The sequence below is a fragment of the Dipodomys spectabilis genome, unplaced genomic scaffold (assembly GCF_019054845.1).
Source record: "Dipodomys spectabilis isolate Male_0828 unplaced genomic scaffold, ASM1905484v1 ptg000069l, whole genome shotgun sequence".
Lineage (NCBI taxonomy): Eukaryota > Metazoa > Chordata > Mammalia > Rodentia > Heteromyidae > Dipodomys > Dipodomys spectabilis.
In genome coordinates, this window is record NW_024870746.1 from 18,784,361 (window position 1) to 18,808,115 (window position 23,755).

Consider the following 23,755-nt stretch of genomic DNA (forward strand, 5'->3'; position numbering starts at 1 on the left):
CTCATGTAATTAGAAATCATATCAAACACACTAAAATTGCCTTAGGCTTATTCTTTCTAGGTAAATGACTCAGTTTTTAAAGCGGTCTGGAATATCTAAAAGTCAAATGCTGAGAAATTAGTATACAGTAAGTTGTACTGCCTAATATATAAAAAGGTCTTACTTGGGGTTGGAGACATGGTTCCATTGGTAGAGTGTTAGCCGGTGAGCAAAAGCATCAGGTACCAAGCTCAAGTCCTGATCTCAGACCAAAAAATTCTTACTAAGATATAAACTCCCATCAAATCTATAATGCCACTGATTGTAAGTTAAGTCACTATTGTATATACTACTAGGAAAGAAAAAAGCTGTCAATTAAATTTGAGACAGCTACCCAAATGAGTACACCTCATGTCAGTTAAAATCTGATAGAGATAAAAGTATCTCAGAATAAGCTAAATGCACTATATTTCCTATAGACAGCCAGTCTGCCCCCCATAAAATCTTTGGCATGCAAAAGAAATTAAAGTCTCTTACCTTCTGTACTATACTCAGGAAAGATATCAACAATAGAATCTGAGTAAGCTTCAGCAGGACCAATTAGTTCAGAACCATCATTAATTATTCCACCCTAAAAAGATGAAAACAGTTGTGTTTCCTTGTTATAAAGAGCATGAAATATCAGCAGTAAATATTATTTACCTCAACTGGAGATGCATACAGATTATAGAAACTAATGTAGCAAAGTAGAATACTACGGTTTTAAAAGACTCAGGAAGTAAATCAACATTGGTTCATCAACTATAACAAGTATACCATACCAGTGCAAGAGGCAGCAGAGGCAATGCATGGGCATAGAGTACTTTCTGCTTAATCTTTCAAACTAAGCTGCTCTAAAGTAACTATTATTTAAAATTTTTATGAAAATACTGTTTATAATAATATGCAATTTTAATAAAATACATTAAGTCTATCAAAGGCATTCACAAAGAAAGTTTGTGACAGGTACAGTATTCAAGTCAGCAATCTTAGAAACTTGGGTGGCAGAGAGGGGGGATCATGGTTCCCCAGGCAACACTGGGAGCACAAGTTCAAAAGACTCCCTCTCAACTAATGGATGAGTACAGGAGCACACACCTGTCATCCAAGCAAAAAAGATAGCACAAATAGGAGAATCATAGTTCTGGCATGCCCAGACTCAAGAGACTCGATCTTGAAAAATAACCAATGCAAAAAGGGACTAGCAGAGTGGCTCAAGTGATAGAGTACCTGCTTAGCCAGTGTAAAATTCTGATTCAAACCTGAGTACCTCCAAAACAGAAAAGTCACAAGAAGAAAAGAACCCATCAGCTAGATATCATTTAGTGTCCTTGGAAATAATTGTTTTGATTAGGGAAAAATGATGGACTCTATTAAGTGTTTATTGGCTTTTATAAAATCATAAATGACAACATATCACATAACTCCTCAGTGAAGTCATTTAGGCTTACTTGTACATGACAGATAAAATAGATGTAAGATATTTTTAGTGAAGAGACAATTTTTAAACATATAAATCATGAATGTAAAATGGATTCCTCCATGTGACCATCATTTTTATTATTTATCTAGATTCACAAACTCAGGCCTAGAAAGATATTTTCTCTCTCCACATGTAACTAGAGAATGGTTTCTTTAGAAAAGTGATGGTGTGATTTTTTTGCTGTGGCTTTACAACTGAATACTCTAATCATGGACAATTACAAATAATTCATAAAGCAACTCTTCTGATATTTAACATCTTTCTTTCTGTCTTCAACCAAATGCCCCAAAACTAACTACCAGGATAGCAAACAGGTCTTCATTCTAATCAGAAATATTCTACCTAATAAAATAATATATATTCCTTTTAAGTATACATGAAACCTTCTCCTGGATATATCATATGCTTATTAGCATAAAGGAATCAAAATCATACAAGCTATGTACCCTGATCATACACACCAAAAAATTAGAAGCCAATAATAAAAGCAACTAGAAAATCCACAAATACTTGGAAATAAATAACTATTTATTTCTCAGTAACCCTGGATCAAGAGAAATTTCACAACATCAGAAAATACACTGAACTGCATAAAAAAAGAACAAAATATATATATAAAATATGGTGCTCTGAGCAGTGTTCAGAGGAAAATGTGTTGCTGTAAATGTCTATTAGACAATAAGCCAATAATTTTCATTTTATGGAATTAATGAGCATTAAGTACAAAGAAAGCAAAATGAAAAAAATAATCAAGTTTGGGATAAAAATTAATGAAATAGGGCTGGGAAGGTAGCTCAGTGGTAGAGTGCTTGCCTTGCATGCATGAGGCCCTGGGTTCGATTCCTCAGCACCACATAAGCAGAAAAAGCCAGAAGTGGCGCTGTGGCTCAAGTGGTAGAGCGCTAGCCTTGAGCTGAAGAGCTGAGGGACAGCCTCCAGACCTAGAGTTCAAGCCCAGGACTGGCAAAAAATTTAAAAAAAAAAAAAAATTAATGAAATACAAAACAGAAAATAAGCAAAAATCCAAGAAAACAAACACTGGTTCTTAAATTAAGGAAGAGAGAGAGAGAGAAAGAGGAGATTTAATACACTGGGTTACTTAATTTTCCTGGTATTAATGGATCGATACAAGTAACTTTTCACACAACAAATTATTGGTAACTTGGTTTTTTTATTATCTAGTTTACTGAAGAAAGCTGATATTTTAAAAGACATTGACAGGACATTGCAAACTTATGATTTAGAGTAACGAAATAGAAATAGTAATATGAAAGTTTGTAATACTCTCTTATGATTGACTTTGTTACTTAATCTTTCATTACTCTTCAAATTATGCTAAATTTATCAGAAGCTAAATATAAAAAGGTCAAGTCAAATTGATAAAGTAGTGTTTAGTTCTTGGCTGTCCCCTTTGGCAGTTGTTTCTTTCTGTCATGGTGTCTGTAATTATTACAAGCAGAATCATTTTGCTTTATAGAAGTTGTGAAAGGTATCCTGGAAGTCGCACAAACTCACACATGCTAGCAGGCTTAAAAATTAGTTGGGCTGAAAAAGTCAGAGAATGTGATGTTAGGAAAACGAACCCTCAAATATGTATTTTATGTTTTTGTTTCTTTCATGCATGTGTTTCTAACGCATTTATAATATTATTTCTTTGTTGCTTTGTATGTCCCTCCCCCACAGTGTAACCCCCGCTTTCACTATATTTGATGTCAGTATAACATGTGGAGGAGACGGGGACAAACAAGTCGTTTAAGGATTCAGGTGGACCTGTTGCAACAATGAGAAGTACAAAATGTCATGTCAAAACCAGCTTTACAATGTCGGTGGGGGGGGAGGGGGGGTATGATTGGGTGGGGGGGAGGGGGGAGGGGGGGTATGATTGGGTGGGGGGGAAGGGAGGTGAAAGGTAAACAAAGGAGGAGGCTGCAATGCTTGGTAAGAAATGTATGCATTTTTCTGCCCATGTAATTGTAACCCCCCTGTACAGTATGTTCTCAAATAAAATAAAACTAAAAAAAAAAAAAAAAAAAATTAGTTGGGCTGGGTACCAGTGGCTCACGCCTATAATCCTAGCTACTCAGGAGGCTGAGATCTGAGGATCATGGTTCAAAGCCAGCCGGGCAGGAAAGTCCATGACACTCCTAGCTCCAATTAGCCATCACAAAACTGGAAGTGATGCTGTGGCTCAAAGTGATAGACTGCTAGCCTTGGGTGAAAAAGCTCAGGTCCTGAGTTCAAGTCCCATGACTAACAAAAACAAAAAAAGAAAAAAATAGTTGGGATTAATAGAAGTCAGATTATTACTTTAAATACTTTAAATAAAAGTCAGCTCTTCATTATCTTTTAGATCTTGTCATTCTTAATTATGGGAACTGTTAGAAGGCACTCATTTTTAGATTTTGTGAAAGAAGATACCTGCTTTTAGAATTTTGTAAAAATAAATAAATAAATAAATAAAGGACAATTTAAGAGTAGCCAAACTCATCTTGGAAAATACCTTGGGACTTTTTTGAGATGCTGGGAATTTGTCTTCCTCCCATGCTGTGAACTAAGCCTTGAATCATATATGCTACACAGCTACTTTACCACTGAGCTATATCTCTAGTCTCCTCTCCTTTTATTTTTCTCACTAAGTAACCTAGGCTGGCCTTGAACCTGTTCTGTAACCCAGGCTACCCAAATTCACAATCTGCTGCCTTAGGTACCAGAGTGCTAGGATTATAGGTATAGGCCACCACACCATAAGTAGTACCAAATCCTATATAAACTGTGGGATTTTTGTACATACATATGATAAAAATCAACTTATAATTTATGCAGTAAGAGAGCCAGGGGCATAGCTGGGTGGTAGAGCGTCCGCTTATCATTGAATCCCAGTGGGGGGGGGGGGGGGGGGAGGCGGGGGAGGGAAGTGTTATAAATTAAGCTGTAAGAAATTAACAACAATAAAGAGTAAACGAGAGTAAAAATGAACAATTATATCAATAATGCTAAAAATTAAATCAATATGCTAAGAATTCATAAAACATATGAATTGTCAGGTGCTAGTGGCTCACCCCTGTAATCCTAACTACTCAGGAGGCTGAGCCAAGGATCGCTGTTTGAAGCTAGCCCAGGCAAGCAAGGCTGTGAGACTTTTATCTTCAATTAACCACCAAAGAGCCAAAAGTGGAACTGTGGCTCAAGTGGTAGAACACTAGCTTGAGCACAAAAGCTCAGGGGCGGCACCCAAGCCTTGAGTTCAAGTCACAGGACTGACTGGCACACGCATGTGTGCATGCACACATGTGCGCACGCACACACACACACACACACACACACACATATACTCAGTAGACTATCCCCCCTAGTCAGCCACAGACTAAAAATATACCATAAAAAATCCCAGAAATAGGGCTGGGAAGGTGGCTCAGTGGTAGAGCGCTTGCCTTGCATGCCTGAGGCCCTGGGTTCGATTCCTCAGCACCACATAAGCAAAAAGAAAAAAGCCAGAAGTGGCGCTGTGGCTCAAGTGGTAGAGTGCTAGCCTTGAGCTGAAGAGCTAAGGGACAGCACCCAGGCCCAGAGTTCAGGCCCCATAACCAGACCCAAAAAAAAAAAAAAATCCCAGAAATAAAACAATTGAGTGTGTATAAAGTACATATGTATATGTATATGTGTGTATATACATATATGTGTATGTGTGTGTATATATATAATTGCACTTGCTAAAAAAATCCACTGACAGATTGATTGGTTTTTGCTTTGTTTTTAGCTCTTGGTACTTATGATTAACATAGCTGGAAACATTGTGTACACATCTTTGTGCAAAAATATTTTTGTTATTCTTGGGTAGGTTGTGAAGAATGAAACTTCAAGGTCTTATAATAAGTCATTTTATATTAGTACTGAGGAGTGAACTTAGTGAGTTGTGCTTGCAATGCAAGCATTCTACCACTTGTGCCATGCCCCAAGCCAACTGTTGTCCAAAGTGACTACTATTTTATATTCTCCAACAGTATGTGAGTAAACAAGTTCCTCCACAATCTCACCAACACTTGGTACTCTCTGACTTTGTAATTATAACCAATGTAGCAAGTATGTAGTAGTATCTTACTTTTGTGTTAATTGTAGTTTCTACTTCTTCTAGGCTTTTTCCTATGTCTTCTTTAGTTAAATGTCTAGTAAAATCTACCTATTGTTTTGCTGAGTTGTAAGAATATATTCTGAATATATTCTGGCTAAAAGTCTTTTTTATTAGGTATGTAAGTTTTATATTTTCTCTCAAGTTGTAGCTATGATAGTATTTGTTCAGATGACCAAATTGATGCTAAATTTTTCTGGAAATTAAAACACTCAAAATTATAATAAGAGTTTTTTAATAAAAATAAAATTGGAGGCTGGGCGCTGGTGGCTCACACCTATAATCCTAGCTGTTCAGGAGGCTGAGATCTGAGCATCACAGGTTCAAAGCCAGTCCAGGCAGGAAAATCCAAGAGATTCTTATCTCCAATTAACCACCAGAAAACCAGAAATGGCATTGTGGTTCAAGTGGTCGAGCGCTCACCTTGAGCTAAAGAGCTGAGGGACAGCGTCCAGGCCCAGAGTTCAAGCCCCACAACCAACAAATAAATAAATAAATAAATGAATGAAATTGGCTAACTTTTACTATCTGATTTCAAAACTTACGAAGGTACAGGTTGATACCTTTATAAGACAGTCTGAAGGTAGTAGTTGTATAAGAACATTCTAGAAGATTAAAGCAACAGAAATAGCCATTACATTTACAATCAATTTATCTTCAGCAACAGTGCTAACATAACTCAATAACAGAAAGTATAGTTTCTTGAACAAGTAGCATTGAGTCAGATATACATGCATCAGAAGTTGAATTTGGTCTACTACTTCACACCATGCACAAAAATTTACAGAAAATGGACCAGAGACCTAAATGTAATATTGAAACTTTTAGAAAAAACATGGGAGAGAATCTGCATGACTTTGGATTACTCCAAAAAGGAAAAAAAAAAATCAAGAAATTACACTTTATCAAACCTAAAAAAAAAGCTACTATGGTTCACATACAGCTAGTGTTTTAGTGTACAAATTAACTTTATACAAATTCATGTCATTTGTTAAAGAGAAAAAAAAATCAACTACAAAACAATTACCTAGCCTTTTTCTAGAAAGCTAACAAAATGCAAGAGGTAAAATGTAGTAGTGAAATACAATACTAACTAGCAATCTGCACAGTTGTTAATACAAAATAAATAATATATCAGAAAACTAGTGTGTGGAGGTCAAGAGTCTCAAAGATCTGCCCAAGCTGGCTTTAAACTGTAATCATCAGATTTCAGTCCACTTCTGATTAGCTAGGATTATAGGCATAAGCAACTAGCACCTGCCTTTAGAAAAATATTATTATAAATGATAGACACCTATAATCCCAACACTCAGAAGAATTGATAGCTCAAAGCCAACCTTAGCTACAAAATAAGACTATATTTCAAAACAGAAAAAAGTAAAGATCTTAGAATGAAAAAAAAATGCTTGTCATGAAACTTAAATCATTAATATTTGGTGACCTATCTCCAACTGTGCAATGACCATTATGCATACCTTTATATAAATTAGTGTAACTGCAACAAATGCAAATGGATTTGTATTCCAAAGAGAAGACAACAACTGAAACAAAAACTCAAAAAGTGACTATAAAAGTATTAGTAAGATATAAGATATTCCAGAAAGACTACAAACCTTGAAAAAGTCTTCAAGCTGCTTACTGTTGTACAGAGCAGGAATATTGGCAGAGAATTGCAGCAGGTCTTCGGCACACTGTCTTCTCTCTTCAATAACAGTTTTATCAAATCTCCCTAGAATTAAATAAGAGCCAACACTTACAGAAAGAACAACCAAACACTGCTCACAAAGCAGCAGCAGGCCTACCACTGCCTCTCTATGGTGCTTATTATAACAGCAAACTCCTGAAGTCACATGTAGACTCTATAGTTAGTATTAGCAAGAAAAAAAAATGATGTTTCTGATAAAAACAGGAGGTGGAGATGTCAACTGAGAAATAAATGGCAGTGTAAGGAATTTACTTCTTATGATGTTGGTGATGTGACACTACATTGGAAAAGAGAATTTTAGAGAACGTGAATGAATTACCACAGTAATTTAATATTATCATTACTCACATAATTTCCTCTTTTCTACTCTTTTTTATTTGAAAAGCCAATGAAGAGAGGAAATTACGAGAACATCTGTATTATCAGTGGGGTCAAACACCACAGCTTGAAGTAAAAGCTTTTATGCTAAATCTGTGTGTGGCACTGTCACACACAAGACAGCAAGCCTGTGAGAAAAGAGTACATAGAGCCAGTGAGTTCTGCTTCACAAGAGACCAGAGGTGGTTTTCACAGAATTCTTAATGGCATGTGCAATTTGAATGCTGAAAAGACATTTTCAAATATCATCATTTAGTCCAGCTCTTAGATTACCAGTTGGCATTTGTCACACAGCCAGTACCATACTGATTGCAATATAGGTTTAAAACAATACAAAATCAAAAGAGTAGCATTATCACACACTTAAAACATTTTAAGTGGTTTTGCAAAATATTACAGAAAACGAGGCACAAAGAGATTTCCAGTTATAAAAATCAAGACAAGAATTTCAAAACTGAAACACTAAATTACCCTCCACTCAATGGGCCTCAAGCTTAGGGAAAAGTATCTATTTCATAACTAAGAAAAGATCTAGAAAAGAAAAAGAAAAAAGAACTCTAAAGGTACTAGAGTTAGACCTGGGTTCAAATGCGAGCTCTGCGGCTCTAAGTAAAGTTCTGGCTCAACTGGTAGAGCGCTAGCTTTGAGCAAAAGAAGATAAAGGCTGGTACCCCAATCCTGACTTCAAGCCCCATGACCAACACAAAGAGAGAGAGAGAGAGAAAGAGAAAAAGAGAAAGAGAGGAGGGGAGCCATGCACAAGTGGTTCACATCTGTAAACCTAGCTACCCAGAAAGCTGAGAGATCTGAAGAACAAGGTTGAAAGCCAGCCCAGGCAGGCAAGTCCATGAGATATATCTCCCTAACTAACCACCAGAAAACCAGAAGGAGCACTGGGACTCAAAGTGGTAGAGAACTAGCCTTGAGCAAAATAGCTCAGGGTCAGAACCAGGCCCTGAGTTCAAACCCCACAACCAGCCAAAATACATAACAACAAAAAACATTCTAGCATTCACAAACTACAAGATCTTAGGCAGGTTACTTCTTCATTGTAAAGTACAGAAAATAAAAGATAAGGCACAAGGCTCCAAGATACATATCAGGTACACAGTGAACCCTTAGCAGACAATAATATTTTTTAATTTTCAAGACTGTTATAGTGACTAGCATAAAGATTATGCTAGGAAATTTTTGTGGACTATGAAAATAAAAATTTTTTCCCAAAAAAACTTTCAAAGACATGCTTTGAAAGAGGTATATGATGTTATATACCTTAATTCTAGCTACTCAGGAAGCTGAGATCTGAGGTCTGGTTCTGAGAATCAGATCTGAGATCTGGTTGAAAGCCAGTCCAGACAGAAAAGTCTATAAGTCATTTCTCTCTGATTAACTACCAAAAAGATAGCTATGGCTCAAGTGGTAGAACACCATCCTTGAGCAAAAACGCTAAGGAGCAGGCCCTGAGTTCAAGTTCTATTACTGGCACCAAACAAAAACTTAGCCAGATGTCAGTGGCCCCATGCCTGTAATCCTAGCTACTCAGGAGGGTGACATCTGAGGATTGTGGTTCAAAGCCAGTCTGGACAGGAAAGTCCGTGAGACTCTTATCTCCAATTAACCACCAGAAAACCAAGAAGTGGTACTGTGACTCAAAGTGGTAGAACACTAGCCTTGAGCAAAAGGAGCTCAAGAATAGCACCCAGGCCCTGAGTTCAAGCACCATTACTGACCAAAATAATAATAATAATAATAATAAGAAGAAGAAGAAGAAGAAGAAGAAGAAGAAGAAGAAGAAGAAGAGTAATAATTTCTTACAGAACATTCAAATAGGAAATGTTAACAGTGAGTCCACATATACATGCAAACAAATAAATATTAAAAATAAAAACAACAACAATCTCACAGACAACAATCTCAAAGAATCCCATGCATACTTACAGAGGTACATTTTCCTAGAGAAGAGGTTTATAAAATTTTGGCACCCTCAAAGAATCCAGAGCCCTGGAGCAGTCATGCAGATAATTCTAAATTCTAATATCCAGCTTTCTACTCATTTGCTACAATAGGCTTCCAGCTGCTATCTAAATATCTGTTATCACTTTCTTTTCTAGAAATATACTGATACTTGATTTTTAACAATATACACAGGAGCTCAGAAAAAAACAAAAGGACTATATAATTGTCAAATAGCCTTTCAGTTAAAGAATGGTCTAAATTCTAGCCAATAAGGTATTTACATTGTAGCTTCACAGATATCTGCTTTTCTTCCTTTCCCTTCCTCCTTCTAGAAAGGACCATGAAGGATTAAAAAATGAACACAGAGCAACAAAATCAGGAGCTAAGAGTCCTGATCCTTGCACACCGTCCCTGATGAAGTTGTCTACAGACCTTCAGCAATGAGAAAGAAACTGGCTTATATTGTTTGAAACATCACCACATGTAACCACACCTAACCTAATCCATGATACCAAATCTGTGTCTTCATAGGTCTCAGTTCATATGTGACAAATATTCTCCCAATGCAATAATACATCTAAAATGATACTACTAGATTATGATACCTTGGAAAGTTCTTTTTTTCTTAAACAAATACAATAAAAATTATGAGGTGAGCCAGGCGCTGGTGGTTCACACGTGCAATCCTAGCTACTCAGGAGGCTGAGATCTAAGGATCGCAGTTCAAAGCCAGCCTAGGCACAAAAGTCCATGAAACACTTATCTCCAATAAACCACTCAGAAAACCAGAAATGGCGCTGTGGCTCAAGTGGTAGAGCGCTAGCCTTGAGCTGAAGAGCTGAGGGACAGCGCCCAGGACCAGAGTTTAAGCCCCACGACCAATTTTAAAAAAAATTATGAGGTGGTTGATTTAATCCTAATGTGAATAATCTTGCCTCCCCATTTAGGTAGACTAAATGCGTAAGCAATGAAACTTGTAGTGATCTATGCATTTCTATTCCACTACACTTGGAATAAATCAAAAACAGCTTATGTATGAAAAGATTCAGTATATTGAGTCTTATCAGAATATGATTAAAGAACATGCTCACTTCTATGTTCCAAAGATAGTGCAGAGTAACAAAATAAAATTGTGTTGGTAGCCTAAACACGACCAATTAACTTTAATGCAATAACGACTAACCCTAATAAATATAAAATGCTTCCTAGGATAAAATATAGAAGCAGCAGAGTTCATAGTTATCCTAATGGTGCACAATAGCCTTACAGCTATTCTCTAGATGCTTAATATATCACTGAACTTTCATTCTAAAGGTAGCAACATCATTGACGTTTCAAATTGACATTCATAGTGCCAATGTTTTTTCCCTGGGAAAGAGTAAAAAAAAAATAGGTAAAGATAAAACATGCAAAAAAAATCCTAGGAAAGTTTATTATGCAATATTATTTAACAGGTATAAGCCACTCTCCTGCCCCAAGTTATTCAATTATCTTTTCTTTATTAAAACCTATAGGGGGCGGGGCACTGGGGGTTCACGCCTGTAATCCTAGCTATTCAGAAAGCTAAGATAAGAGTATCATGGTTCAAAGCCAGCCCAGGCAGTTAAATCCCCATGAGACTATCTCCAATTAAACACTCAAAAACCCGAAGTGGTGCTGTGGCTCAAAGTGGTGAGTTTAAGTCCCATAGACAAAAGATAGATAGATAGATAGATAGATAGATAGATAGATAGATAGATAGATAGATAGATAGATAGATAGAAATTTAATTCAAACATACAACTAAATTGATTAACCACTGGAAATAAAAGCCTCTAGTAGATTTATAGCAGATTTTGGGATTTAAAATACAAATATGTCAATGATCAGAAATTAGTTATAAAGAAATAAAATTCATTCTTGATCAGTAGGAAATTAGCCCAAAGCTTCATGCTGCTATTAACTGTGACAACAATTCATTCATAAAGGAAAAGTAAAATGAGAGAAATGAAGCAAAGAAAAGTAAAATGTGAATTCTCTCTAGCCAAGTAAAACCAGAAACATACCTCCAAACAAGTTATAGTCCCAATTCCCTGAAAAAAATGATACAGAATTTAACCCACTAGGATCCATGGGACATTTCAGCCAAGAGGGTGTTAGGACTTGCAGGATTTGGCATCATGCTAGATGCTTTTGGAAAAGATTCAAAGTTAGGTATGGTCATGTGTCATGACTATCATATGGCATGTGTGTAGTGTGTCATAAGTGTCATTTATGTTGCATGTGTCATACATTCCATACATGCCACATGTCACATGTGTCAAGTGTGCCATGTATGGTATTGTGTCGTGGCTCATATGTGTAATTTGTCATGCATCACATGTGCCATGTATAATGTGTGTTGTGTCCTGGATGTCATATTGCCACATGACATGTGTGTCATGCACATATCATAGATGCCATATACACCATGCATGTCACAAGTCATATGTACTATAGCCAGTGTGATGTGACATGCATGTGGTGCATTATATGGGTCATTTGTCATGTGACGTGCATGTCATGTTTACCATGTCATGTCATACATGCCATGGACCATATGTGTCATGGTGTCTCACATGTTGCATGCATATCACAATATCACATGCAACATGTTGCAGTGCCATGTGTCATGTATCATCTGTGTCATTTGTAACATGTATCACATGACTTGTGTCGTATGTGTTGAGAGTCATGTGTCATGTATTCCTATGTAGTATGCCATGTATGAGAGGTCATATATGTCATTTGTGTCGTGTATCACATTAGCCATGTATAGCATTTGTGTCATGTCACATGGGACATGTGTGACCAGAATGTCATGTATCATGTGTCATCTGTGTCATGTGTTCTACAAGTCATGTGATCATGTGTGTCATATGTATCATTTGTGTCGGGTGTCATGTGTCATGCATGTCACATGTGCTATAGATGTCGTGTGACATGAATGTCATGCTGTGCCTCATGTGTCACTTGTGTCATATGTTGTGAATGTCACATCATGTGTCTTATATAATACATGCCATGTGCCATATGTAATGCGAATCACATGTCACATGTCATGTGTGCTACGCATGCCATAGATCATGTGTCACGTGTTACATGTGTCATGTATGTTGTGTGTCATGTGTGCCACATGCTATTTGTCATACGCATCCTATATCGTATGTTTCACTATCTCGCCATGTGTGTCATGTGTCATGCATTCTGTGTATGTTGGTCAACATGTGTGTATATGTTGACATGTGCATTGATCGACCTATATGTATATGTTGACGTGTGTATATATTGGCCTATATACTTTGACATATGTGTATATTCTGTATATATATTTTCTCTATAATGTACTGTATGTAATACTGTATAATATTCTCTCTATACATGGGGAAATGTTGGAGAGCCATCAGGGAGAGTGAAAAGCAAAAGGAGATAGTGATAAATAATAAATCCAGTAGCAGCCACTGAGTTGCAAAGAAGTTTGCTGGGTTCCTCAGACCAGAGCTGATCTACACTTGTCAAAAAAGCAAGAAAGAGTGAGGCACTGGTGGCTAATGCCTGCAATCCTAGCTACTCAGAAGGCTGAGCCCTGGGAATCATGATTCAAAGCTAGCTCAGGCAGGAAAGACCATGAGACTCTTACCTCCAATTAACAACAAGAAAACCAGAAGTGGGGCTGTGGCTCAAAAGGATAGAGTGCTAGCCTTGAACAAAAGAGCTCTAGGGCAGCACCCAAGCCCTGAGTTCAAGTCCCATACAAAAGCTACAGTTGTAGCAAGCCAAGGCTAGCAAGTGGGCCCACAGAGCCATGATGTAAGAATCCCATTGGGATTGCCTGTGGTATGCAGTATGCGCTGGGAGGTCAGGGAAAACATTGCTATGGTAAGGGCTAGCCTAGTCTGGAAGACATGAAGATGAGGAAGGGGCACCAGGGGACCACTTACCAACAAGGCAATCAGGTATATAGTCTATAATATCTATGCCAAGGGGAGCACAGGGAACAAATCTGAAGATGCTGGCAAGCCAAAGCTGAGGGGAAGGTACACAAATAAAGCCCAAATACACAAGAATCTATCAGAAACTTGTTCTCCCATACACCTGCAGTGGGTTAGTGTCCTTTATAAGGTGGTTGCAAACTGGTTAGGCCTATAAACTTGTCAAGTTACTGTGAACTGGGATGTGGCCAAAGGATGGCCTCTAGAAATAACACAACATGAACAAGAAGAAAATAAGGTTTAGGACCAAAAATGTGAGGTAAGATAAACCATCGCTTCCCCACCCCAATGTCCCTCCAGAGCCCTCTATTTCAAAGCTTAGCAAAGGAAAAACAATGAAAATGCCTAACCAATCAATGGAGAACAGGAAATGGAAAAAAGAACATGAAGTGAAGAGGTAATAGAGACATAAGAGTACAGATTCTCAGAACCAATAATTACAATGTAAGAACTGGGGAAGTTCCAGGCCAATATCTGAACGGCAACCATTTCCCCAGAGAGATACAGTTGAAACCAGTTATCAGAACATACTTACAAAACACAAACATCAACATGATACAGAAGCACTTATTTATAGAAGAATAGACAATAAATGCCACAAAAAGAAAAATGGTTGTGTATAGCAACTCATATAAAACATTAAACGTAAGTTGGCATTCCAATTTCATTGGGAAAATGACAGATTATCTGGTAAATGACCTCTGAATACCCATTTCTTTGAAAGAAAAGCAAAATGAAGCATATTCTGATAAAATTTTTTAGACTATAAAAAGACTTGTTTAATCTAAAATAACCATCTTCCAAGACACGTATTAAGAAGCATTTCTAATTGAGGCAAAAAAAAAAAGGTCAGGTATATTGGACCACATAAATTTAACAAAAGAAAATCCCTATTCAATATGTACTTCATGGATTTGTGGTGTCTGGGCTTCACAGCACTTGCCTCAGCCTAATGGTTTAGAAGTGCTGGAATAGAAAGATTGTGGATGATATGACTAGGAACCAGACTTATGCCATATTATGCCTGAACATCTGTGTCCTTGACTTCAGCATTAATCCAACCATTATCTTCATCTTGATTTTTAAACACCACATCTCGAATAATCTGCTACGACTTTTCACAAAGGAGAAATAATTTTGAAGGCTACTCATATCCTTCACTCTCAATTTTAGCCCTAGACCCTGAAGCTATGATCCTACACCCTTGACACCTAGACTTTGTTTAGTAATTTGTACTCACATATTTGTCCACAATGGACTCAAGAAGTACACATTTTCATAAAAGGAAAAAAGTATGTGTTCACATACATACATCTATATAACTCCTAAAATATATATCAATATGATTATATTGAAACATGTATATATACAGGTTTGTATATAAGTAGGATTGTACATAAACACTGTATTGTATACATGTATATAAATAAAGGCATGCTTCCTAAGTAGCTGCTGAAAGAGCTTAGAAGTAAATTGCAATGAGCATACCTACTGTCCAGACATGGTCTCTGTATAAGGAAGAGTACAGCCCAAAAATGGAATCAATTGAGCAATTTGTAGGCAACATCTTACAGAATTACTAACCATCTGCATAGGATTTACTACTGTAAAAATAATAATAAAAGAGAATTCAAGGACTGCTTGGGGTTGAGGGGAAAACTAAATGAAGTATTTGGAAGAGGAATGTCCTAGCATGACTAGCACTCAGAATTCAGTGGAGATACTATGGCTGCCATTAGGTGAGAGCAGTGAGCTAGGTTGCCCCATCACAGCCGTCCTAAATAGGAGTGCCAAGGTTGGTGGGCAAAGAATCACAGTCTGGACCTCTCTGCTGTGGTGCCAACAGTCCCAGGGATGGTAGGGAGGGAGCAGCAGGAAGGAGTCAACGTATACCAGTGGCAGCACAACCAAGAGAAACAGAAACCTACCAAAACCTACTTCTCTCAGTATCCTTCTATCGTATGAGCTCACCTGTACCAATAAAAAAGGAGGTCCCACAAGGTAATAAAGACTGATCTGGAGCCAAAATGCAGTAAATTAGTAAATGGCAGAAGCTCTAATACCATTTCCCACAAAAGCACTAAGATTCTTAAAGAAATGGTAAATCCTGGGGAGCTGATTTCAAGACAAATACTGGATATCTTGTTATATCTAAAAAAATCAAAAGCATTTGGGAGGAGGGAAAGTGGGAGGAAAAAATGAGGGAGGAGGTAACAAGTTCAACAAGAAATGTACTCATACCTTACTTATGTAACTGTAACCCCTATGTACATCATCTTGACAATAAAATTTAAATTTAAATTAAAAAAATCAAAAGTACTGAAATACAAAAGAATATGATAGGAGTTGCAAAAACACAGAACTAGTTAAAAAGACTGGTTGAAGATGGGCAATTTAAGCATCAAAATTGGGCACATTAATGAATTCTAGACTACCAGGAACAAAAAAATGAGTGCAAGTCCAAATCAATAAGGTCCAGATGAACATACACACAAATATAGAGAGATATCAATATACTTGTATAGCTACATACATATGTACAGATACCTAAGTGCATGGATAGGTTCATGGATGTAAAGATTATAGCTACACACATCCACAAGGAGAGAGGGGAGAGTAATATCAAATATGGAGATGTCAAAATTGAAAACTCATTATTTTGGAAACCTCACACATTCTTTCATGCAAGCATCATCAATGGATACTAAACCTAAGGGACAATTCTGTTAGAAAAGCATGGCCTTAAAAAGTTACTTACTAGCTGGCTACAAGAAAGGAAATGAAAAATACTCAAAGTTTTGTAGTCTGAAAAGTGTCTCCCCAAAGGCATCAAGTCCTAAGCTCTGAAATCTCCAAATGTTATATTATTTTGCAAAAAGAATCCTTGCAAATCTTGAGATGGAGCTTTTATTCTGGATTACCAGGGAGTACACTAAATGCCATTTCCAGTGTCCTTGTAAGAGGAGCAGAGGGAGATTTCAAAGAGTAATACACAGAGCACAAAGAGGTTTCAAGATGGAGGCCTTGAAAATTCAAGTAACATAGCCACAAACCAAGAAATGTAGGCAGCTTAAAAATATGAAAGAAAAAAGAAACAAATTCTCCCAAGCCTCTGGAGGGAGTGTGGCCCTACCAACAACTTAATTTCATCCCAGCAATACTAATTCCAAAACTTGTAGCCCTCAGAACTATAGGACAATAAACTTCTAATGTTCTAAACCAGCAAATTTGTGATAACTTAGTATGGAAGCCACAAATCAAGAAGAAAAGTTGGCCAGTTGACACAAATAAATTGGTATCACAACTGAGGTGCAGATGGGCATCATACGCTTTCACATATGATACTCTGACAAGGTCAGGGAGAAAGTATTCTTCAAAAATGCCAAAGTAGGAAGTGGCGCTGTAGCTCAAGTGGTAGAGCGCTCGCCTTGAGCTGAAGAGCTGAGGGACAGTGCCCAGGCCCAGAGTTCAAGCCCCACGACCGACAAAAAAAAAAAAAAAAAATGCCAAAGTAACCCAGTGTTAGTGGCTCATACCTATAACCCTAGCTAGTCAGGAGGCTGAGATCTGAAGGTCCCAGTTCAAAGCCAGTCCCAGGCAAATAAATCCAAGAGACTCTTATCTCAAATTAAGCAGCAAAAAAACAGAAGTTGAGACTGTGGCTCAAATAGCAGAGTCCCAGCCTTAAGCAAAAAAGCCAAGGAAGAGCACGAGGCTCTGAGTTAAGACCAGCACCAGCTGGTCTTAACACACACACACACACACACACACACACACACAAAAATAATAATAATAATAATAATAAGCCACTGTATTTCAATATTATTCGCTTTCATCATTCTTTTTCCCTCTCTTTCTTCCTTTTATTCCCTAAACAGACCTACAATTACAATCATTCAGTATGTCCATGTACATAGCTCAAAATACAGTTAGACATACAAATATGGTCTAGATTTCACATATGAGAGAAGAACATTCTACCTTCATCTTTCTGAATCTGGCTTACTTACTTTAACATGATAAAGTTTGCATTCAGTTGTCCCAACATTGTTTGTTAAAAAATTTCTTTTTTCTCTAATAAATTGTCTTGGAACATGAAAAGCCAAGTCCACATAAATAAAGGGTTCATTTCTGGACTCTCAGTTCTACTCCATTTATCTGTATATCTGTCCTTACACTAGCATCATGCAGACTTAGTTCGCTTTTAAGTTACAAAATATGAGTCCCTCAACCTTGTTTTGGAGTCCTGCAGACTTTGTTTCCAGATTGTTCAGCGAATCAGGGTGTCTTGCATTTTTTATGAATGTTAGTGTTGACTTGACATTTCCCTGAAAAAAAAAGTCAGCTAACATTTTGATAGAATTGCATTGAATCTGTAGGACAATTTGTCAAGTACTCTATTGTTTATTATCTTAAAAATATTAAGTCTTGCCAGGTGCTGGTGGCTCATGACTATAATCCTAGCTACTCAGGAGGCTGAAATCTGAGGTTTGCAGTTTGAAGCCAGCCCAGGCAGGAAAGTCTGTGAGACTCTTATCTCTAATAACCTATTCAGAAAAAGCCAAAAGTGGCATTGTGCCTCAAGTGGTAGAGTGCTAGCCTTGAGCACAAAGAGGCTCAGGAACAGCACCCAGGCCCTGAGTTCAAGCTCCAGGACCAGTAAATTAATAATAATAATAATAATAGAATAATAATAATAGTTTTCCAATCCATAAAAATAGATTGTTTCCATTTATTTAGGTCTTCTGTGGTTACTACTTACAATGTGTTAAAGTTTTAACTGTACAAAACTTGTATTTCTTAAACTTGTTCTTAAGTATTTTATTCCTTTTGATGTCTTTGAAGTCTATTTTTTAATTTTTTAATATCAATGTAATTTTTAGAAAAACATAAAGGCTACAAAAATGTTACAGAATAAAGGAGCCTAACTTCAAATAACACAAATGAAATATCAATCCAAGAATGGTCTGTTTCCTGACAATAGAATTTGGGAGGACTTTCATTTTGTACTACATCTGAGACTATCAGTGCCTGCTAGCAATGCTTCTGTAGATGTAACTGCTTTTATGTATTGGTAGGCCTCTGATACTGTTTTTGGACTTCACTCAATTAGACAACTGCTATACCCACAAATCTTAGGTTCAGCCCTTGTCTAACTTCAGCTTCTGCTGAGTTAACACTTAGAGCTTTTCACCTAATATTTGCCTCTAAGGCTTACACTTTACTTCCCTGAAGCCCTACTATGTTAAAAGGACTGAAAGGCACAGTCTTACTCTCTTTACAGAGTATTTTGTTTGACTAAATCTTTCTGGAGTCATAAAAAATAGTTCATCTTGGGCTTCATCTTTAGATTATGTGTGCCCACAGTGTCCTGGATTTGACTTTTGTTCTACAGCCTTTTCTTTTTCTTGTTATCTAAGCATTTCCAAAATAAATCCTAGATCCTTTTTGTTTAATAATCCTTCCTTTAGTTTCTTTCTCTCACATTTTATTATAAGGAGCAAAAAAAAAACACAAAAAACTACAACTATTTTGAACACAGGTTGGAAATCTCCTTAGCTATATCATGCAATTTATTTGGTATGTTTTCCATATAACTATATGCAACATTGTTGCTAAACTTTTATTAAACTTAAGAAGGACCCTCCTGGGCTGGGAAGGTGGCTCAGTGGTAGAGCACTTGCCTTGCATGCCAGAGGCCCTGGGTTCGATTCCTCAGTACCACATAAGCAAAAAAGAAAAAAAGCCGGAAGTGGGCGCTGTGGCTCAAGTGGTAGAGCGCTAGCCTTGAGCTGAAGAGCTGAGGGACAGTGCCCAGGCCCAGAGTTCAGGCCCCACGACCGCACCCTCCCCCCCCCCAAAAAAAAGAAGGACCCTCCTTTCCTCTACTTTCTAGTAACATTTATCCAACTCCTATAGTCTCCACTTGCAGTCTTAGCAAGCCCACATCACTCCTAGAGTTACTTCTTGAAAGCACTTCAGACACTCATTATCTCTCCTCAAAGCCCACATATTAGCTAGACACCAGTGGCTCACACCTGTAATCCTTACTACTCAGGACACTGATATCTGAAGATCATCATGGTTGAAGCCAGCCCAGACAAAAAAAATGTCATGACTCTCATCTCCAACCGACCACCAAAAAGCCAGACGTAGAGCTATGACTCAAGTGGCAGAGAGCTAACCTTGAGCAAAAAGCTAAGTGACAGCACCCAGGCCCTGAGCTGAATGCCCCAGTACACACACACACACACACACACACACACACACACACACACACACACACACACACACACACACACACACACACACACACACACACACACACACACACACACACACACACACACACCTAGCCTATAACTCCTTACAAGTCCACTCTCCATGTATGTAGTTTTTGTCACACCAGCACTTGACTTCAAAGTAACAAAATTTGTAATGCAGTTATTGATACGTAATTAATCAACCTAAAATTTAGTATAGACATCTATACTTATTATCTCACATAGTTGAGATCTAAGGTAAATGGTATGTCCAAGTGGTCTAAGTCCAAGCCCCTCATGGATTTGTTAGAAATCACAAGACTGTAGTCATCTCAAAGCTCACTGGGACTAGAGACTGCTCCTAAATTCATTCAATTGATTATGTTAAGTTTCATGCTTACTGGCTGTTGGCTAGAGGCCTGTACTCCTTGTCATAGGCTGCCAGTGTTCTTACAATAGGGAAGTTGGCATTCTTCAGAACAAGCTGTGTGTGTATGAGGAGGGAGGAGGACACTAAAAGGAAAAGCCAGTCTTTTGTAAATAAATCTGAGAAATGATATACTTGCTATTGGTCTCAGGGCCAACCTAGGTACAATCTGGGACGGGGACAGTAGAACACAAAGATGTGAAATCCAAGACTGTAGGTGATTATCTTAGAGGCTGATTATCACAAAAGGAATAGCCTAAATATTTAATAAACTAAAATGTGATGTGATTTGATTTAATGATATAGCATAAGACAAAAGTACGTCACTAAAATATTTTTCATACGTTGGCAAAGTAGTTATTACAAGTAAATACTGGTGGGGGCTGGGAAGGTGGCTCAGTGGTAGAGCACTTGCCTTGCATACCTTGGGCCCTGGGTTCAATTCCCCAGCACCACATAAGAAAAAAGAAAAAAGCCGAAAGTGGTGCTATGGCTCAAGTGGTAGAGCGCTAGCGTTGAGCTGAAGAGCTGAGGGACAGCTCCCAGGCCCAGAGTTCAGGCCCCATGACTGGACCCAAAAAAAATAAAATAAAATAAACAAGTAAATACTGGAGAACAGTAAGTTAAATACTGGAGAACAGTAAGTAATTGTGTTACATTATCTGACTCTATAATGAAGTTATTTTGAATAATTATAAAAATATGTTATTATATTATTTACTATCAGCTTCTAGAATCATCATATATTATATTTAATTATTACTGAGCAAACTGACAAATGTTAACATGAGTACATATTTCAAAAGTTAAGTGGAGGGCTGGGAAGATGGCTCAGTGGTAGAGCGCTTGTCTTGCATGCCTGAGGCCCTGGGTTCGATTCCTCAGCACCACATAAGCAAAAAGAAAAAAAAAGCCGGAAGTGGCGTTGTGGCTCAAGTGGTAGAGCGCTAGCCTTGAGCTGAAGAGCTGAGGGACAGCGCCCAGGCCCAGAGTTCAGGCCCCACAACCGGACCCAAAAAAAAAAAAAAAAAAAGTTAAGTGGTAAAAAGCAACTGAATAGGTTAAAGGAAGGCCAAAATATATTATATAATGTTGTTACAAAGATAAGTGATATTATCCTCAGTTAGGAAATAAGAAATAGAGGTATATAGTCAATAGAGAAACTAAATACACTATGTAATAATACAGAAAAACAATGTAAGTAATTTATATCCTTACCCATCAGAATTGCAAGTCAACAGATATGTTCAAAACATAAGGTAAAAGTTTACCATTACAAGTATGGAAATAAACATTTTAAAAAGAAGAGTCAAGGCAGGAACCTCAGAGAATGGTGGATTGCATATATGCACATTTAGTGCTTAGAATTGTCTTCTTTGGAAACCTATGTAATATAAATGGATGTAAAAATTGTATTGTAAATTTCAGCTGAGATGGTTAATACCATTATGATTTTAGAATAAATTCTAAGTAAAAGCAAATGTTTTTTAAGAGATGTTTTACAGATTTTATGCTATCCTAAATTATTAAATTTATTAATTAAAAAGCTTTAAAAACTTTAGCCAAAAATTTGATGAGGTGTGATGTGTAAACTGAATTTTCTGGTATGAGTATTCCAAAGATGATTAAAAGCAGCTGGAAGCATTTATAGGAACATCTTTGTGTCACATTTCAGGAAACAACTTTGTGATGTTTGTTAATCGCTAACATGGTATATACCTAACATTGATAATGTATTTTTTTCAAACTGGCTGGATTTTATATTGTTTCATTAAAATCTGCTTAAAGATTAAAAAAAAAAAAAAAAAAAGAAGAGTCAAGGCAGGAGTGGAGGGGGGAAGAGAGAGAGACAGAGAAGCAGAGACAGAGATGGAGACAGAGAGATAGAGAGACAGACAGAGACACAGAGATAAGGAAAAAGAAGAGAAAGAAAAGGCGAAGGGAGAAAAACACAGATGGAAGAAAGAAAAAGAAAAAGGCAGGCAGGAAGGCAAACAGGCAGGAAGGCAGGAAGGCAGGAGGATGGATGAAGATGGATAAACAAGAGAAGAGAATAAGAAAGGAACTGACAGGGAGAGAGAGAGGGAGGCAAGCAGGCAGTCAAGCAGGCACTGGCAAAGAGGAAAAGGAGACAGGCAAGGGAAAGAGATGATAAGAGAGAAGAGGGAAAAAAAGAGAGAAGAGGAGAAAGAAAAAAGAAAGGAAAGGAGAAATAGAAAGGAGAAAGGAAAAAGCAGGTAAGATTAAAATTCAGTTATCTCTAGAAGATGGAAAACATAAAGCAGGTGACCACTGTTTTATTGTACACTCTTCAATAATGTGTTTAGGCTTTCATTTTCTTAGCTATGTTCCTGTTTTGATTTTGTGTTTTAAGCCAGGAGTCGGTGGCTCACGCCTGTAATCCTAGCTACTCAGGAGGCTGAGATCTAAGGATCGCGGTTCAAAGCCAGTCCGGGCAGGAAAGTCCATGAGACTCTTATCTCCAATAAACCACTAGAAAACCAGATGTGGCGCTGTGGCTCAAGTGGTAGAGCACTCACCTTGAGCTGGGACAGGGACAGCGCCCAAGCCCAGATCTGGTTCAAGCCCCACGACCAAAAAAAAAAAAAAAAAAAACATTTTTTTTTAAATTGTTTTAATTTTGAAAATTACTCCAATGTGGAAGATATTGGTGTTATCATTATTTTTAAAACAGTACAGTAATAAACATCAAAAAATGACCAAAATATGCATGACCCTTACCTGGGCAATTCTATTTCCCATAACTTTATCCTAATTAAATATATTGCACAACAATATACAAATAAGGACCTCAGTACAACAAAAAACACAAGAAATAATGTACTAGTAAAATTTAGCTAATAAATTATACAAAGAATAGAACCTTTGTATGTAACCACAAAGAACAGAACCTATCTATGTAGCTATTAGAATAAGGTAGACTTTTATTGGCATAAGAACAATCCTTGGACTCCCAGGTCTGGGGTACATCACTACGGACAGTCTATATATTACTTCCACTTTTAAATAAACGTTCTATTTTTTTTAACCCTACTATAAAAACTGGTTATAAAATCATATAAACAGCTAGGATTACAGGCATGAGCCACCAGTACCCAGCATTCACTCTCCCTCTTAATTCTCCCTTTTGCCAGAAGCTAAAAAAAAACAGCCAGCAAAAAAGACTGGAAGTACAAAAGAAGTGCAACAGAGTGAGTGTAAATCTAAGAGATAATAGGTCAGTAAAAATACTAAAAATAGCTGAGCACCAGTGACTAATCAAAAAGTTAGCTACTCCCTTTTTAAAAATTATACTTTCAAAACAATCACTTACTGATTCCTCAGCACCACATAAGCAGAAAAAAGCTGGAAGTAGTGCTGTGGCTCAA

General features: G+C 37.3%; 1 protein-coding gene across 3 annotated transcripts in view; it reads right to left on the bottom strand.

Annotated features, from left to right (window-relative positions):
• The window catches only part of Rps6kc1 (ribosomal protein S6 kinase C1), a 155,111-nt gene that overhangs the window by 108,503 nt on the left and 22,853 nt on the right, over window positions 1-23,755 (bottom strand). For all 3 annotated transcript variants that reach the window (XM_042681891.1, XM_042681890.1, XM_042681892.1), the window contains 2 exons: window positions 7,241-7,356; window positions 517-610 (listed from right to left, as the gene is read on the bottom strand). In XM_042681891.1, coding sequence (XP_042537825.1) covers window positions 517-610; window positions 7,241-7,356 — 210 coding nt within the window. The remainder of the gene's footprint in view (window positions 1-516; window positions 611-7,240; window positions 7,357-23,755) is intronic.